Genomic DNA, 21,465 nt, shown 5'->3' on the forward strand with positions numbered 1-21,465 from the left:
ATTAAAACTGCGTGCCGGACCGAGACTCGAACTCAGGACATTTGCCTTTCGCTGACAAGTGCTCTACCAACTGAGCTACCCAAGCACGACTCACGCCCCGTCTTCACATTTTCAATTCTGCCAGTACCTCGTCTCCTACTTTCCAAACTTCACAGAAGCTCTTCTGAGACCTTGCAGAACCAGCACTCCTGGAAGAAAGGATGAGTTGTTGATGAAGTGTTGTGAGGGGTGTGAAGTTTGAAAAGTAGGAGACGAGGTACTGGCAGAATTGAAGCTGTGAGGACGGGGCGTGAGTCGCGCTTGAGTAGCTCAGTTGGTAGAGGACTTGCCCGCGAAAGGCAAAGGTCCCGACTTCGAGTCTCGGTCCGGCACACAGTTTTAATCTGCCAGGAAGTTTCGAGAAACGTGTCGTCAGCGTATCGTAGCCAGCATTCAGGGTGTAATGGTGCGTACTGGACTACTGTTTCTTCAAACGCTTGCACAAAAATGTCTGCTGCAACAGGCGATAGAGGAGAACCCTTAGCTACACCGTCCGTCTGCTCGTATAAATCCCCCTTCCACCTGAAATAGGTGGTCGTCAAACAGTGACGCACTAGCTCGCAGGTATCAGGTGCCATGCGTCCCTCTAAGATGTTCATCGTGTCCGCCACGGGTACATTCGTGAATAAAGACTTCATGTCAAAGCTGACCATCAGAACCGTATCCGACACACGCTTTTCTTTCAAAAATTCTACTAGGTGGGTGGAGTCCTTGATGTGTGAATCTGTGTGGCTCACTAGACGTCTAAGCTTCCGAGACAATTCTTTCACTAGTTTGTAAGCCGGTGAGTTTATACTATTCACTATTGGCCGTATAGGAAAGGATTCTTTGTGAACATCCGGTACACCATACATTCTTGGTGCCTGTGGCACTTTTGGAATGAGTCTTCGGGCCTTGTCAAAATTCATCCTAGTTTGCTCCAGCAACGCTTGCGTCGATTTCATTATCTTGGCCGTCGGATCTCCCTTAAGTTTATGGTAAATTGATTCACTCAAAAGGTCCTCCATCCGCTTGTCGTAATCTAGTGTGTCCAACACTACGGTGACATTTCCCTTGTCCGCCTGTATTACCACTATCTGAGAGTTGTTCTTCAGCTCCTTGATGGCATGGCGTTCCTCCTCACTGATGTTTTGCATCGGGGGCTTTGCGTGAGCCAACACTCGTACCGTTTCTTGCCGGATCTTCTCTGCCTCTGGTTGTGGTACATGACGAACCGAAGCCTCCACTGCTTCTATAATGTCTTCTTTCAGTACTAGTTTCGGTGCGAGTTCATAGTTCATCTCTCTAGCTAGAATTTGTGTGGCTGCATCGCTCAAGGCGTGGCTGGAGAGGTTCACCACTGTTCGTCGCCCGTCGCGGATCGGCCCTTCATTTGTTGTTTTCCGTTGCAAATTGTCGAACTTCGTCATCTGGCGGCTGGTGGTACTTTCACTTGACCTTATGGCTCGTTGGAAAGTTATCCTGTCCTCATCCAGTTGTCCACTCAGGAAGAGGTGCAATTCACACAGTTTTATGTTGTTCACGTCGAGACTACCACGAATGTAGCAGATCCTTTCCCGCAACAGAGCTCTGCTGATTTGTATACGGATATTCCTGGCCTTGTTCGATTTTATGTGTGACTTCATCTGTAACACCCAGAAGAATTTTATTGACGACGATTCCATATGTGGCTGTGGATTCAAATGGGGGATATGTCCTGGAGGCAGACCTGGAATATCCCACCCATTTGCATGACGCACACAGCGACCTGCCGCCGTGTCTGGAATGTCTAGTCCCATGCAAAAATTTCATCCTCACGCTGATGATAACTTTGAAAAATAAGCAGAGATACATTCTGTAATACAGCAATCTCCGGCAATGTCTCAGGTTGGGGATGAAACTCGTTAGAATTGCCCGCAGCATCTCCTTCAACCAGTCATGGGGATCAAATAGCACTTTTATTTAATCGCCGAAATGATTTCAAATAATTTTTTTTTTTCAATCAGTGAACAGTTCAGTTTTCGGTGAAACAAGGCAAAATGTAGTGTAACACGGTGCAGTTCATTCAGCAGGGGAAAGAAGCATCCTACGTTTCGAAGGCCAAAACGGACAGACGACACGACAGTTCCATACGTTAGTGGCGGTATCGTGACAGCGTCTGTTTCACGTGACAGCGGTTGCTACCAGTAGTACGTGTACCTATTTTTGGGAATTTAGCGATGACCTTGGACTTCCTTATTTCTACAGTAGACGGGAAAGTGCGCCCAATGGATGCACTGTGCACTCAAACGGGCACTCAACCTTTACGGCTTGTAATACCTTGGCACCTAGGGGTTCTGGGGACGGGCAGTGAAGAATAGCTAGAATTTGTTCGAACGTCCCTCTCCATAATGCAACACATTTTTGTACTTACCTAGACAGAATACAGTGGAGGAGGAAACTTGTAGATGCGTGCGGTCCACTGGGCATGATCACGTAGTAGTAGTAGTAGTAGTAGTGCCTAGTCCCTCACCTCATTTGCATTCCGTACACCGGTCTCATTCTTAGTTTCTTTTTCTCTTGCTGCTTTCTCTTCGTACAAATTCTAGTAGCAGACAAGTGTATATGTGATTTTTTAATTCAGGTTTTTCCAGTGAGCTATACAGAAAATAAAAGTAGAAAATCCTTATTTAATGTGGACGTAAATTTAATAATTGCGAATCATTAACGAAGCAATAGCTGATGGGTTCTAGGTGATATGGAAAATCATCAAATAACGAAAAATTATCATTAAATGTTTGTTATATTATCAAAATTAGTAGCAGTTGACTGCACGTGCTTCAGCAGTTAACTGCCTCCGAGGTACAACTTGTGTAAACTCGACTGCGTTATTTCGCACATACAAAATAAAATTACGTTAAATAGTGGCTGTCCTCTAAAGCGCCGAGTTGAAGTGCAGTTTCCCAGAGAGTTGTATTTTGAAAGCGAAAACAGACATTGCAGAGCAATTTCCTACTCAAAATTCTTCCGCAGAGGGATTCATTACTCGGTCCATTTTCGATGTAATAATTAATCTCGCTCGCTTTGTCCTTCAAATCTGTCCCGAGCAAAGTTCCGCAAAATGAACAAAGAGGGCAAGTTGTTCCACACGCGGTCAGGGAGCTGCTCGACTCTCTCTCCCTCTCTCTCTCTCTCTCTCTCTCTCTGAATACTGAAACACGCGGACGTGGCCGTGTGGCTGCGAGCGGAACAGACGCTTTGATTAAAGGTCTGACCCCCACTCACCTTGTTTCTGACGGCACCCAGACGACTCCTTCTGCATAAATGTATGGAATTTTCAGTACACTCCTAAATATCCACAACGAATTTACAGTTTATTCGACTATTTCATACTGTTACGTTTTCACCCACGTTGAATATTAGTAAATGATATAACCGCTGTCGACTCCTTCTGCATAAATGTAGGGAATTTTCAGTACACTCCTAAATATCCACAACGAATTTACAGTTTATTCGACTATTTCATACTGTTACGTTTTCACCCACGTTGAATATTAGTAAACGATATAACCGCTGTCGACTCCTTCTGCATAAATGTATGGAATTTTCAGTACACTCCTAAATATCCACAACGAATTTACAGTTTATTCGACTATTTCATACTGTTACGTTTTCACCCACGTTGAATATTAGTAAATGATATAACCGCTGTCGACTCCTTCTGCATAACTGTAGGGAATTTTCAGTACACTCCTAAATATCCACAACGAATTTACAGTTTATTCGACTATTTCATACTGTTACGTTTTCACCCACGTTGAATATTAGTAAATGATATAACCGCTGTCGACTCCTTCTGCATAAATGTATGGAATTTTCAGTACACTCCTAAATATCCACAACGAATTTACAGTTTATTCGACTATTTCATACTGTTACGTTTTCACCCACGTTGAATATTAGTAAATGATATAACCACTGTCGACTCCTTCTGCATAACTGTAGGGAATTTTCAGTACACTCCTAAATATCCACAACGAATTTACAGTTTATTCGACTATTTCATACTGTTACGTTTTCACCCACGTTGAATATTAGTAAATGATATAACCGCTGTCGACTCCTTCTGCATAAATGTATGGAATTTTCAGTACACTCCTAAATATCCACAACGAATTTACAGTTTATTCGACTATTTCATACTGTTACGTTTTCACCCACGTTGAATATTAGTAAATGATATAACCGCTGTCGACTCCTTCTGCATAAATGTATGGAATTTTCAGTACACTCCTAAATATCCACAACGAATTTACAGTTTATTCGACTATTTCATACTGTTACGTTTTCACCCACGTTGAATATTAGTAAATGATATAACCGCTGTCGACTCCTTCTGCATAAATGTATGGAATTTTCAGTACACTCCTAAATATCCACAACGAATTTACAGTTTATTCGACTATTTCATACTGTTACGTTTTCACCCACGTTGAATATTAGTAAATGATATAACCGCTGTCGACTCCTTCTGCATAACTGTAGGGAATTTTCAGTACACTCCTAAATATCCACAACGAATTTACAGTTTATTCGACTATTTCATACTGTTACGTTTTCACCCACGTTGAATATTAGTAAATGATATAACCGCTGTCGACTCCTTCTGCATAAATGTATGGAATTTTCAGTACACTCCTAAATATCCACAACGAATTTACAGTTTATTCGACTATTTCATACTGTTACGTTTTCACCCACGTTGAATATTAGTAAATGATATAACCGCTGTCGACTCCTTCTGCATAACTGTAGGGAATTTTCAGTACACTCCTAAATATCCACAACGAATTTACAGTTTATTCGACTATTTCATACTGTTACGTTTTCACCCACGTTGAATATTAGTAAATGATATAACCGCTGTCGACTCCTTCTGCATAAATGTATGGAATTTTCAGTACACTCCTAAATATCCACAACGAATTTACAGTTTATTCGACTATTTCATACTGTTACGTTTTCACCCACGTTGAATATTAGTAAATGATATAACCGCTGTCGACTCCTTCTGCATAAATGTATGGAATTTTCAGTACACTCCTAAATATCCACAACGAATTTACAGTTTATTCGACTATTTCATACTGTTACGTTTTCACCCACGTTGAATATTAGTAAATGATATAACCGCTGTCGACTCCTTCTGCATAAATGTAGGGAATTTTCAGTACACTCCTAAATATCCACAACGAATTTACAGTTTATTCGACTATTTCATACTGTTACGTTTTCACCCACGTTGAATATTAGTAAATGATATAACCGCTGTCGACTCCTTCTGCATAAATGTAGGGAATTTTCAGTACACTCCTAAATATCCACAACGAATTTACAGTTTATTCGACTATTTCATACTGTTACGTTTTCACCCACGTTGAATATTAGTAAATGATATAACCGCTGTCGACTCCTTCTGCATAAATGTAGGGAATTTTCAGTACACTCCTAAATATCCACAACGAATTTACAGTTTATTCGACTATTTCATACTGTTACGTTTTCACCCACGTTGAATATTAGTAAATGATATAACCGCTGTCGACTCCTTCTGCATAAATGTAGGGAATTTTCAGTACACTCCTAAATATCCACAACGAATTTACAGTTTATTCGACTATTTCATACTGTTACGTTTTCACCCACGTTGAATATTAGTAAATGATATAACCGCTGTCGACTCCTTCTGCATAACTGTAGGGAGTTTTCAGTACACTCCTAAATATCCACAACGAATTTACAGTTTATTCGACTATTTCATACTGTTACGTTTTCACCCACGTTGAATATTAGTAAATGATATAACCGCTGTCGACTCCTTCTGCATAAATGTAGGGAATTTTCAGTACACTCCTAAATATCCACAACGAATTTACAGTTTATTCGACTATTTCATACTGTTACGTTTTCACCCACGTTGAATATTAGTAAATGATATAACCGCTGTCGACTCCTTCTGCATAAATGTAGGGAATTTTCAGTACACTCCTAAATATCCACAACGAATTTACAGTTTATTCGACTATTTCATACTGTTACGTTTTCACCCACGTTGAATATTAGTAAATGATATAACCGCTGTCGACTCCTTCTGCATAAATGCAGGGAATTTTCAGTACACTCCTAAATATCCACAACGAATTTACAGTTTATTCGACTATTTCATACTGTTACGTTTTCACCCACGTTGAATATTAGTAAATGATATAACCGCTGTCGACTCCTTCTGCATAAATGTAGGGAATTTTCAGTACACTCCTAAATATCCACAACGAATTTACAGTTTATTCGACTATTTCATACTGTTACGTTTTCACCCACGTTGAATATTAGTAAATGATATAACCGCTGTCGACTCCTTCTGCATAACTGTAGGGAATTTTCAGTACACTCCTAAATATCCACAACGAATTTACAGTTTATTCGACTATTTCATACTGTTACGTTTTCACCCACGTTGAATATTAGTAAATGATATAACCGCTGTCGACTCCTTCTGCATAAATGTATGGAATTTTCAGTACACTCCTAAATATCCACAACGAATTTACAGTTTATTCGACTATTTCATACTGTTACGTTTTCACCCACGTTGAATATTAGTAAATGATATAACCGCTGTCGACTCCTTCTGCATGAATGTAGGGAATTTTCAGTACACTCCTAAATATCCACAACGAATTTACAGTTTATTCGACTATTTCATACTGTTACGTTTTCACCCACGTTGAATATTAGTAAATGATATAACCGCTGTCGACTCCTTCTGCATAAATGTATGGAATTTTCAGTACACTCCTAAATATCCACAACGAATTTACAGTTTATTCGACTATTTCATACTGTTACGTTTTCACCCACGTTGAATATTAGTAAATGATATAACCGCTGTCGACTCCTTCTGCATAAATGTAGGGAATTTTCAGTACACTCCTAAATATCCACAACGAATTTACAGTTTATTCGACTATTTCATACTGTTACGTTTTCACCCACGTTGAATATTAGTAAATGATATAACCGCTGTCGACTCCTTCTGCATAACTGTAGGGAATTTTCAGTACACTCCTAAATATCCACAACGAATTTACAGTTTATTCGACTATTTCATACTGTTACGTTTTCACCCACGTTGAATATTAGTAAATGATATAACCGCTGTCGACTCCTTCTGCATAAATGTATGGAATTTTCAGTACACTCCTAAATATCCACAACGAATTTACAGTTTATTCGACTATTTCATACTGTTACGTTTTCACCCACGTTGAATATTAGTAAATGATATAACCGCTGTCGACTCCTTCTGCATAACTGTAGGGAATTTTCAGTACACTCCTAAATATCCACAACGAATTTACAGTTTATTCGACTATTTCATACTGTTACGTTTTCACCCACGTTGAATATTAGTAAATGATATAACCGCTGTCGACTCCTTCTGCATAAATGTATGGAATTTTCAGTACACTCCTAAATATCCACAACGAATTTACAGTTTATTCGACTATTTCATACTGTTACGTTTTCACCCACGTTGAATATTAGTAAATGATATAACCGCTGTCGACTCCTTCTGCATAAATGTAGGGAATTTTCAGTACACTCCTAAATATCCACAACGAATTTACAGTTTATTCGACTATTTCATACTGTTACGTTTTCACCCACGTTGAATATTAGTAAATGATATAACCGCTGTCGACTCCTTCTGCATAAATGTAGGGAATTTTCAGTACACTCCTAAATATCCACAACGAATTTACAGTTTATTCGACTATTTCATACTGTTACGTTTTCACCCACGTTGAATATTAGTAAATGATATAACCGCTGTCGACTCCTTCTGCATAACTGTAGGGAATTTTCAGTACACTCCTAAATATCCACAACGAATTTACAGTTTATTCGACTATTTCATACTGTTACGTTTTCACCCACGTTGAATATTAGTAAATGATATAACCGCTGTCGACTCCTTCTGCATAAATGTAGGGAATTTTCAGTACACTCCTAAATATCCACAACGAATTTACAGTTTATTCAACTATTTCATACTGTTACGTTTTCACCCACGTTGAATATTAGTAAATGATATAACCGCTGTCGACTCCTTCTGCATAAATGTAGGGAATTTTCAGTACACTCCTAAATATCCACAACGAATTTACAGTTTATTCGACTATTTCATACTGTTACGTTTTCACCCACGTTGAATATTAGTAAATGATATAACCGCTGTCGACTCCTTCTGCATAAATGTAGGGAATTTTCAGTACACTCCTAAATATCCACAACGAATTTACAGTTTATTCGACTATTTCATACTGTTACGTTTTCACCCACGTTGAATATTAGTAAATGATATAACCGCTGTCGACTCCTTCTGCATAAATGTAGGGAATTTTCAGTACACTCCTAAATATCCTCAACGAATTTACAGTTTATTCGACTACTTCATACTGTTACGTTTTCACCCACGTTGAATATTAGTAAATGATATAACCGCTGTCGACTCCTTCTGCATAAATGTAGGGAATTTTCAGTACACTCCTAAATATCCTCAACGAATTTACAGTTTATTCGACTATTTCATACTGTTACGTTTTCACCCACGTTGAATATTAGTAAATGATATAACCGCTGTCGACTCCTTCTGCATAAATGTAGGGAATTTTCAGTACACTCCTAAATATCCTCAACGAATTTACAGTTTATTCGACTATTTCATACTGTTACGTTTTCACCCACGTTGAATATTAGTAAATGATATAACCGCTGTCGACTCCTTCTGCATAAATGTAGGAAATTTTCAGTACACTCCTAAATATCCTCAACGAATTTACAGTTTATTCGACTATTTCATACTGTTACGTTTTCACCCACGTTGAAAATTGGTAAATGATATAACCGCTGTCGACTCCTTCTGCATAAATGTAGGGAATTTTCAGTACACTCCTAAATATCCACAACGAATTTACAGTTTATTCGACTATTTCATACTGTTACGTTTTCACCCACGTTGAATATTAGTAAATGATATAACCGCTGTCGACTCCTTCTGCATAAATGTAGGGAATTTTCAGTACACTCCTAAATATCCTCAACGAATTTACAGTTTATTCGACTATTTCATACTGTTACGTTTTCACCCACGTTGAATATTAGTAAATGATATAACCGCTGTCGACTCCTTCTGCATAAATGTAGGGAATTTTCAGTACACTCCTAAATATCCACAACGAATTTACAGTTTATTCGACTATTTCATACTGTTACGTTTTCACCCACGTTGAATATTAGTAAATGATATAACCGCTGTCGACTCCTTCTGCATAAATGTAGGGAATTTTCAGTACACTCCTAAATATCCACAACGAATTTACAGTTTATTCGACTATTTCATACTGTTACGTTTTCACCCACGTTGAATATTAGTAAATGATATAACCGCTGTCGACTCCTTCTGCATAAATGTAGGGAATTTTCAGTACACTCCTAAATATCCACAACGAATTTACAGTTTATTCGACTATTTCATACTGTTACGTTTTCACCCACGTTGAATATTAGTAAATGATATAACCGCTGTCGACTCCTTCTGCATAAATGTAGGGAATTTTCAGTACACTCCTAAATATCCTCAACGAATTTACAGTTTATTCGACTATTTCATACTGTTACGTTTTCACCCACGTTGAATATTAGTAAATGATATAACCGCTGTCGACTCCTTCTGCATAAATGTAGGGAATTTTCAGTACACTCCTAAATATCCTCAACGAATTTACAGTTTATTCGACTATTTCATACTGTTACGTTTTCACCCACGTTGAATATTAGTAAATGATATAACCGCTGTCGACTCCTTCTGCATAAATGTAGGGAATTTTCAGTACACTCCTAAATATCCACAACGAATTTACAGTTTATTCGACTATTTCATACTGTTACGTTTTCACCCACGTTGAATATTAGTAAATGATATAACCGCTGTCGACTCCTTCTGCATAAATGTATGGAATTTTCAGTACACTCCTAAATATCCACAACGAATTTACAGTTTATTCGACTATTTCATACTGTTACGTTTTCACCCACGTTGAATATTAGTAAATGATATAACCGCTGTCGACTCCTTCTGCATAAATGTATGGAATTTTCAGTACACTCCTAAATATCCACAACGAATTTACAGTTTATTCGACTATTTCATACTGTTACGTTTTCACCCACGTTGAATATTAGTAAATGATATAACCGCTGTCGACTCCTTCTGCATAAATGTAGGGAATTTTCAGTACACTCCTAAATATCCACAACGAATTTACAGTTTATTCGACTATTTCATACTGTTACGTTTTCACCCACGTTGAATATTAGTAAATGATATAACCGCTGTCGACTCCTTCTGCATAAATGTAGGGAATTTTCAGTACACTCCTAAATATCCTCAACGAATTTACAGTTTATTCGACTATTTCATACTGTTACGTTTTCACCCACGTTGAATATTAGTAAATGATATAACCGCTGTCGACTCCTTCTGCATAAATGTATGGAATTTTCAGTACACTCCTAAATATCCACAACGAATTTACAGTTTATTCGACTATTTAATACTGTTACGTTTTCACCCACGTTGAATATTAGTAAATGATATAACCGCTGTCGACTCCTTCTGCATAAATGTAGGGAATTTTCAGTACACTCCTAAATATCCACAACGAATTTACAGTTTATTCGACTATTTCATACTGTTACGTTTTCACCCACGTTGAATATTAGTAAATGATATAACCGCTGTCGACTCCTTCTGCATAAATGTAGGGAATTTTCAGTACACTCCTAAATATCCTCAACGAATTTACAGTTTATTCGACTATTTCATACTGTTACGTTTTCACCCACGTTGAATATTAGTAAATGATATAACCGCTGTCGACTCCTTCTGCATAAATGTATGGAATTTTCAGTACACTCTTAAATATCCACAACGAATTTACAGTTTATTCGACTATTTCATACTGTTACGTTTTCACCCACGTTGAATATTAGTAAATGATATAACCGCTGTCGACTCCTTCTGCATAAATGTAGGGAATTTTCAGTACACTCCTAAATATCCACAACGAATTTACAGTTTATTCGACTATTTCATACTGTTACGTTTTCACCCACGTTGAATATTAGTAAATGATATAACCGCTGTCGACTCCTTCTGCATAAATGTAGGGAATTTTCAGTACACTCCTAAATATCCTCAACGAATTTACAGTTTATTCGACTATTTCATACTGTTACGTTTTCACCCACGTTGAATATTAGTAAATGATATAACCGCTGTCGACTCCTTCTGCATAAATGTATGGAATTTTCAGTACACTCCTAAATATCCACAACGAATTTACAGTTTATTCGACTATTTCATACTGTTACGTTTTCACCCACGTTGAATATTAGTAAATGATATAACCGCTGTCGACTCCTTCTGCATAAATGTAGGGAATTTTCAGTACACTCCTAAATATCCACAACGAATTTACAGTTTATTCGACTATTTCATACTGTTACGTTTTCACCCACGTTGAATATTAGTAAATGATATAACCGCTGTCGACTCCTTCTGCATAAATGTAGGGAATTTTCAGTACACTCCTAAATATCCTCAACGAATTTACAGTTTATTCGACTATTTCATACTGTTACGTTTTCACCCACGTTGAATATTAGTAAATGATATAACCGCTGTCGACTCCTTCTGCATAAATGTAGGGAATTTTCAGTACACTCCTAAATATCCACAACGAATTTACAGTTTATTCGACTATTTCATACTGTTACGTTTTCAATCACGTTGAATATTAGTAAATGATATAACCGCTGTCGACTCCTTCTGCATAAATGTAGGGAATTTTCAGTACACTCCTAAATATCCTCAACGAATTTACAGTTTATTCGACTATTTCATACTGTTACGTTTTCACCCACGTTGAATATCAGTAAATGATATAACCGCTGTCGACTCCTTCTGCATAAATGTAGGGAATTTTCAGTACACTCCTAAATATCCACAACGAATTTACAGTTTATTCGACTATTTCATACTGTTACGTTTTCACCCACGTCGAATATTAGTAAATGATATAACCGCTGTCGACTCCTTCTGCATAAATGTAGGGAATTTTCAGTACACTCCTAAATATCCACAACGAATTTACAGTTTATTCGACTATTTCATACTGTTACGTTTTCACCCACGTTGAATATTAGTAAATGATATAACCGCTGTCGACTCCTTCTGCATAAATGTAGGGAATTTTCAGTACACTCCTAAATATCCACAACGAATTTACAGTTTATTCGACTATTTCATACTGTTACGTTTTCACCCACGTTGAATATTAGTAAATGATATAACCGCTGTCGACTCCTTCTGCATAAATGTAGGGAATTTTCAGTACACTCCTAAATATCCTCAACGAATTTACAGTTTATTCGACTATTTCATACTGTTACGTTTTCACCCACGTTGAATATTAGTAAATGATATAACCGCTGTCGACTCCTTCTGCATAAATGTATGGAATTTTCAGTACACTCCTAAATATCCACAACGAATTTACAGTTTATTCGACTATTTCATACTGTTACGTTTTCACCCACGTTGAATATTAGTAAATGATATAACCGCTGTCGACTCCTTCTGCATAAATGTAGGGGATTTTCAGTACACTCCTAAATATCCTCAACGAATTTACAGTTTATTCGACTATTTCATACTGTTACGTTTTCACCCACGTTGAATATTAGTAAATGATATAACCGCTGTCGACTCCTTCTGCATAAATGTAGGGAATTTTCAGTACACTCCTAAATATCCACAACGAATTTACAGTTTATTCGACTATTTCATACTGTTACGTTTTCACCCACGTTGAATATTAGTAAATGATATAACCGCTGTCGACTCCTTCTGCATAAATGTAGGGAATTTTCTGTACACTCCTAAATATCCACAACGAATTTACAGTTTATTCGACTATTTCATACTGTTACGTTTTCACCCACGTTGAATATTAGTAAGTGATATAACCGCTGTCGACTCCTTCTGCATAAATGTAGGGAATTTTCAGTACACTCCTAAATATCCACAACGAATTTACAGTTTATTCGACTATTTCATACTGTTACGTTTTCACCCACGTTGAATATTAGTAAATGATATAACCGCTGTCGACTCCTTCTGCATAAATGTAGGGAATTTTCAGTACACTCCTAAATATCCTCAACGAATTTACAGTTTATTCGACTATTTCATACTGTTACGTTTTCACCCACGTTGAATATTAGTAAATGATATAACCGCTGTCGACTCCTTCTGCATAAATGTAGGGAATTTTCAGTACACTCCTAAATATGCACAACGAATTTACAGTTTATTCGACTATTTCATACTGTTACGTTTTCACCCACGTTGAATATTAGTAAATGATATAACCGCTGTCGACTCCTTCTGCATAAATGTATGGAATTTTCAGTACACTCCTAAATATCCACAACGAATTTACAGTTTATTCGACTATTTCATACTGTTACGTTGTCACCCACGTTGAATATTAGTAAATGATATAACCGCTGTCGACTCCTTCTGCATAAATGTAGGGAATTTTCAGTACACTCCTAAATATCCACAACGAATTTACAGTTTATTCGACTATTTCATACTGTTACGTTTTCACCCACGTTGAATATTAGTAAATGATATAACCGCTGTCGACTCCTTCTGCATAAATGTAGGGAATTTTCAGTACACTCCTAAATATCCTCAACGAATTTACAGTTTATTCGACTATTTCATACTGTTACGTTTTCACCCACGTTGAATATTAGTAAATGATATAACCGCTGTCGACTCCTTCTGCATAAATGTATGGAATTTTCAGTACACTCCTAAATATCCACAACGAATTTAGAGTTTATTCGACTATTTCATACTGTTACGTTTTCACCCACGTTGATTATTAGTAAATGATATAACCGCTGTCGACTCCTTCTGCATAAATGTAGGGAATTTTCAGTACACTCCTAAACATCCTCAACGAATTTACAGTTTATTCGACTATTTCATACTGTTACGTTTTCACCCACGTTTAATATTAGTAAATGATATAACCGCTGTCGACTCCTTCTGCATAAATGTATGGAATTTTCAGTACACTCCTAAATATCCACAACGAATTTACAGTTTATTCGACTATTTCATACGGTTACGTTTTCACCCACGTTGAATATTAGTAAATGATATAACCGCTGTCGACTCCTTCTGCATAAATGTATGGAATTTTCAGTACTCTCCTAAATATCCTCAACGAATTTACAGTTTATTCGACTATTTCATACTGTTACGTTTTCACCCACGTTGAATATTAGTAAATGATATAACCGCTGTCGACTCCTTCTGCATAAATGTATGGAATTTTCAGTACACTCCTAAATATCCACAACGAATTTACAGTTTATTCGACTATTTCATACTGTTACGTTTTCACCCACGTTGAATATTAGTAAATGATATAACCGCTGTCGACTCCTTCTGCATAAATGTAGGGAATTTTCAGTACACTCCTAAATATCCACAACGAATTTACAGTTTATTCGACTATTTCATACTGTTACGTTTTCACCCACATTGAATATTAGTAAATGATATAACCGCTGTCGACTCCTTCTGCATAAATGTATGGAATTTTCAGTACACTCCTAAATATCCACAACGAATTTACAGTTTATTCGACTATTTCATACGGTTACGTTTTCACCCACTTTGAATATTAGTAAATGATATAACCGCTGTCGACTCCTTCTGCATAAATGTATGGAATTTTCAGTACACTCCTAAATATCCTCAACGAATTTACAGTTTATTCGACTATTTCATACTGTTACGTTTTCACCCACGTTGAATATTAGTAAATGATATAACCGCTGTCGACTCCTTCTGCATAAATGTATGGAATTTTCAGTACACTCCTAAATATCCACAACGAATTTACAGTTTATTCGACTATTTCATACGGTTACGTTTTCACCCACGTTGAATATTAGTAAATGATATAACCGCTGTCGACTCCTTCTGCATAAATGTATGGAATTTTCAGTACACTCCTAAATATCCTCAACGAATTTACAGTTTATTCGACTATTTCGTACTGTTACGTTTTCACCCACGTTGAATATTAGTAAATGATATAACCGCTGTCGACTCCTTCTGCATAAATGTAGGGAATTTTCAGTACACTCCTAAATATCCACAACGAATTTACAGTTTATTCGACTATTTCATACTGTTACGTTTTCACCCACGTTGAATATTAGTAAATGATATAACCGCTGTCGACTCCTTCTGCATAAATGTATGGAATTTTCAGTACACTCCTAAATATCCTCAACGAATTTACAGTTTATTCGACTATTTCATACTGTTACGTTTTCACCCACGTTGAATATTAGTAAATGATATAACCGCTGTCGACTCCTTCTGCATAAATGTAGGGAATTTTCAGTACACTAATAAATATCCTCAACGAATTTACAGTTTATTCGACTATTTCATACTGTTACGTTTTCACCCACGTTGAATATTAGTAAATGATATAACCGCTGTCGACTCCTTCTGCATAAATGTATGGAATTTTCAGTACACTCCTAAATATCCACAACGAATTTACAGTTTATTCGACTATTTCATACTGTTACGTTTTCACCCACGTTGAATATTAGTAAATGATATAACTGCTGTCGACTCCTTCTGCATAAATGTAGGGAATTTTCAGTACACTCCTAAATATCCACAACGAATTTACAGTTTATTCGACTATTTCATACTGTTACGTTTTCACCCACGTTGAATATTAGTAAATGATATAACCGCTGTCGACTCCTTCTGCATAAATGTAGGGAATTTTCAGTACACTCCTAAATATCCTCAACGAATTTACAGTTTATTCGACTATTTCATACTGTTACGTTTTCACCCACGTTGAATATTAGTAAATGATATAACCGCTGTCGACTCCTTCTGCATAAATGTAGGGAATTTTCAGTACACTCCTAAATATCCTCAACGAATTTACAGTTTATTCGACTATTTCATACTGTTACGTTTTCACCCACGTTGAATATTAGTAAATGATATAACCGCTGTCGACTCCTTCTGCATAAATGTATGGAATTTTCAGTACACTCCTAAATATCCACAACGAATTTACAGTTTATTCGACTATTTCATACTGTTACGTTTTCACCCACGTTGAATATTAGTAAATGATATAACCGCTGTCGACTCCTTCTGCATAAATGTAGGGAATTTTCAGTAAACTCCTAAATATCCTCAACGAATTTACAGTTTATTCGACTATTTCATACTGTTACGTTTTCACCCACGTTGAATATTAGTAAATGATATAACCGCTGTCGACTCCTTCTGCATAAATGTAGGGAATTTTCAGTACACTCCTAAATATCCTCAACGAATTTACAGTTTATTCGACTATTTCATACTGTTACGTTTTCACCCACGTTGAATATTAGTAAATGATATAACCGCTGTCGACTCCTTCTGCATAAATGTATGGAATTTTCAGTACACTCCTAAATATCCACAACGAATTTACAGTTTATTCGACTATTTCATACTGTTACGTTTTCACCCACGTTGAATATTAGTAAATGATATAACCGCTGTCGACTCCTTCTGCATAAATGTATGGAATTTTCAGTACACTCCTAAATATCCTCAACGAATTTACAGTTTATTCGACTATTTCATACTGTTACGTTTTCACCCACGTTGAATATAAGTAAATGATATAACCGCTGTCGACTCCTTCTGCATAAATGTATGGAATTTTCAGTACACTCCTAAATATTCTCAACGAATTTACAGTTTATTCGACTATTTCATACTGTTACGTTTTCACCCACGTTGAATATTAGTAAATGATATAACCGCTGTCGACTCCTTCTGCATAAATGTATGGAATTTTCAGTACACTCCTAAATATCCACAACGAATTTACAGTTTATTCGACTATTTCATACGGTTACGTTTTCACCCACGTTGAATATTAGTAAATGATATAACCGCTGTCGACTCCTTCTGCATAAATGTATGAAATTTTCAGTACACTCCTAAATATCCTCAACGAATTTACAGTTTATTCGACTATTTCATACTGTTACGTTTTCACCCACGTTGAATATTAGTAAATGATATAACCGCTGTCGACTCCTTCTGCATAAATGTATGGAATTTTCAGTACACTCCTAAATATCCACAACGAATTTACAGTTTATTCGACTATTTCATACTGTTACGTTTTCACCCACGTTGAATATTAGTAAATGATATAACCGCTGTCGACTCCTTCTGCATAAATGTAGGGGATTTTCAGTACACTCCTAAATATCCTCAACGAATTTACAGTTTATTCGACTATTTCATACTGTTACGTTTTCACCCACGTTGAATATTAGTAAATGATATAACCGCTGTCGACTCCTTCTGCATAAATGTAGGGAATTTTCAGTACACTCCTAAATATCCACAACGAATTTACAGTTTATTCGACTATTTCATACTGTTACGTTTTCACCCACGTTGAATATTAGTAAATGATATAACCGCTGTCGACTCCTTCTGCATAAATGTAGGGAATTTTCTGTACACTCCTAAATATCCACAACGAATTTACAGTTTATTCGACTATTTCATACTGTTACGTTTTCACCCACGTTGAATATTAGTAAGTGATATAACCGCTGTCGACTCCTTCTGCATAAATGTAGGGAATTTTCAGTACACTCCTAAATATCCACAACGAATTTACAGTTTATTCGACTATTTCATACTGTTACGTTTTCACCCACGTTGAATATTAGTAAATGATATAACCGCTGTCGACTCCTTCTGCATAAATGTAGGGAATTTTCAGTACACTCCTAAATATCCTCAACGAATTTACAGTTTATTCGACTATTTCATACTGTTACGTTTTCACCCACGTTGAATATTAGTAAATGATATAACCGCTGTCGACTCCTTCTGCATAAATGTAGGGAATTTTCAGTACACTCCTAAATATGCACAACGAATTTACAGTTTATTCGACTATTTCATACTGTTACGTTTTCACCCACGTTGAATATTAGTAAATGATATAACCGCTGTCGACTCCTTCTGCATAAATGTATGGAATTTTCAGTACACTCCTAAATATCCACAACGAATTTACAGTTTATTCGACTATTTCATACTGTTACGTTGTCACCCACGTTGAATATTAGTAAATGATATAACCGCTGTCGACTCCTTCTGCATAAATGTAGGGAATTTTCAGTACACTCCTAAATATCCACAACGAATTTACAGTTTATTCGACTATTTCATACTGTTACGTTTTCACCCACGTTGAATATTAGTAAATGATATAACCGCTGTCGACTCCTTCTGCATAAATGTAGGGAATTTTCAGTACACTCCTAAATATCCTCAACGAATTTACAGTTTATTCGACTATTTCATACTGTTACGTTTTCACCCACGTTGAATATTAGTAAATGATATAACCGCTGTCGACTCCTTCTGCATAAATGTATGGAATTTTCAGTACACTCCTAAATATCCACAACGAATTTAGAGTTTATTCGACTATTTCATACTGTTACGTTTTCACCCACGTTGATTATTAGTAAATGATATAACCGCTGTCGACTCCTTCTGCATAAATGTAGGGAATTTTCAGTACACTCCTAAACATCCTCAACGAATTTACAGTTTATTCGACTATTTCATACTGTTACGTTTTCACCCACGTTTAATATTAGTAAATGATATAACCGCTGTCGACTCCTTCTGCATAAATGTATGGAATTTTCAGTACACTCCTAAATATCCACAACGAATTTACAGTTTATTCGACTATTTCATACGGTTACGTTTTCACCCACGTTGAATATTAGTAAATGATATAACCGCTGTCGACTCCTTCTGCATAAATGTATGGAATTTTCAGTACTCTCCTAAATATCCTCAACGAATTTACAGTTTATTCGACTATTTCATACTGTTACGTTTTCACCCACGTTGAATATTAGTAAATGATATAACCGCTGTCGACTCCTTCTGCATAAATGTATGGAATTTTCAGTACACTCCTAAATATCCACAACGAATTTACAGTTTATTCGACTATTTCATACTGTTACGTTTTCACCCACGTTGAATATTAGTAAATGATATAACCGCTGTCGACTCCTTCTGCATAAATGTAGGGAATTTTCAGTACACTCCTAAATATCCACAACGAATTTACAGTTTATTCGACTATTTCATACTGTTACGTTTTCACCCACATTGAATATTAGTAAATGATATAACCGCTGTCGACTCCTTCTGCATAAATGTATGGAATTTTCAGTACACTCCTAAATATCCACAACGAATTTACAGTTTATTCGACTATTTCATACGGTTACGTTTTCACCCACTTTGAATATTAGTAAATGATATAACCGCTGTCGACTCCTTCTGCATAAATGTATGGAATTTTCAGTACACTCCTAAATATCCTCAACGAATTTACAGTTTATTCGACTATTTCATACTGTTACGTTTTCACCCACGTTGAATATTAGTAAATGATATAACCGCTGTCGACTCCTTCTGCATAAATGTATGGAATTTTCAGTACACTCCTAAATATCCACAACGAATTTACAGTTTATTCGACTATTTCATACGGTTACGTTTTCACCCACGTTGAATATTAGTAAATGATATAACCGCTGTCGACTCCTTCTGCATAAATGTATGGAATTTTCAGTACACTCCTAAATATCCTCAACGAATTTACAGTTTATTCGACTATTTCGTACTGTTACGTTTTCACCCACGTTGAATATTAGTAAATGATATAACCGCTGTCGACTCCTTCTGCATAAATGTAGGGAATTTTCAGTACACTCCTAAATATCCACAACGAATTTACAGTTTATTCGACTATTTCATACTGTTACGTTTTCACCCACGTTGAATATTAGTAAATGATATAACCGCTGTCGACTCCTTCTGCATAAATGTATGGAATTTTCAGTACACTCCTAAATATCCTCAACGAATTTACAGTTTATTCGACTATTTCATACTGTTACGTTTTCACCCACGTTGAATATTAGTAAATGATATAACCGCTGTCGACTCCTTCTGCATAAATGTAGGGAATTTTCAGTACACTAATAAATATCCTCAACGAATTTACAGTTTATTCGACTATTTCATACTGTTACGTTTTCACCCACGTTGAATATTAGTAAATGATATAACCGCTGTCGACTCCTTCTGCATAAATGTATGGAATTTTCAGTACACTCCTAAATATCCACAACGAATTTACAGTTTATTCGACTATTTCATACTGTTACGTTTTCACCCACGTTGAATATTAGTAAATGATATAACTGCTGTCGACTCCTTCTGCATAAATGTAGGGAATTTTCAGTACACTCCTAAATATCCACAACGAATTTACAGTTTATTCGACTATTTCATACTGTTACGTTTTCACCCACGTTGAATATTAGTAAATGATATAACCGCTGTCGACTCCTTCTGCATAAATGTAGGGAATTTTCAGTACACTCCTAAATATCCTCAACGAATTTACAGTTTATTCGACTATTTCATACTGTTACGTTTTCACCCACGTTGAATATTAGTAAATGATATAACCGCTGTCGACTCCTTCTGCATAAATGTAGGGAATTTTCAGTACACTCCTAAATATCCTCAACGAATTTACAGTTTATTCGACTATTTCATACTGTTACGTTTTCACCCACGTTGAATATTAGTAAATGATATAACCGCTGTCGACTCCTTCTGCATAAATGTATGGAATTTTCAGTACACTCCTAAATATCCACAACGAATTTACAGTTTATTCGACTATTTCATACTGTTACGTTTTCACCCACGTTGAATATTAGTAAATGATATAACCGCTGTCGACTCCTTCTGCATAAATGTAGGGAATTTTCAGTAAACTCCTAAATATCCTCAACGAATTTACAGTTTATTCGACTATTTCATACTGTTACGTTTTCACCCACGTTGAATATTAGTAAATGATATAACCGCTGTCGACTCCTTCTGCATAAATGTAGGGAATTTTCAGTACACTCCTAAATATCCTCAACGAATTTACAGTTTATTCGACTATTTCATACTGTTACGTTTTCACCCACGTTGAATATTAGTAAATGATATAACCGCTGTCGACTCCTTCTGCATAAATGTATGGAATTTTCAGTACACTCCTAAATATCCACAACGAATTTACAGTTTAT

General features: G+C 36.4%; 1 protein-coding gene across 1 annotated transcript; it reads right to left on the reverse strand.

Annotated features, from left to right (window-relative positions):
* Window positions 1-1,109: 1,109 nt before the first annotated feature.
* LOC124571499 lies at window positions 1,110-1,664 on the reverse strand (the record flags this gene model as incomplete). Its single annotated transcript, XM_047131115.1, has 1 exon — window positions 1,110-1,664. A coding segment is annotated over exon 1 (555 nt), but the record flags the coding sequence as incomplete, so codon positions are not given.
* Between the last annotated feature and the right edge of the window lie 19,801 nt (window positions 1,665-21,465).

The sequence above is a fragment of the Schistocerca americana genome, unplaced genomic scaffold (genome assembly GCF_021461395.2).
Source record: "Schistocerca americana isolate TAMUIC-IGC-003095 unplaced genomic scaffold, iqSchAmer2.1 HiC_scaffold_1710, whole genome shotgun sequence".
Taxonomy (NCBI): domain Eukaryota; kingdom Metazoa; phylum Arthropoda; class Insecta; order Orthoptera; family Acrididae; genus Schistocerca; species Schistocerca americana.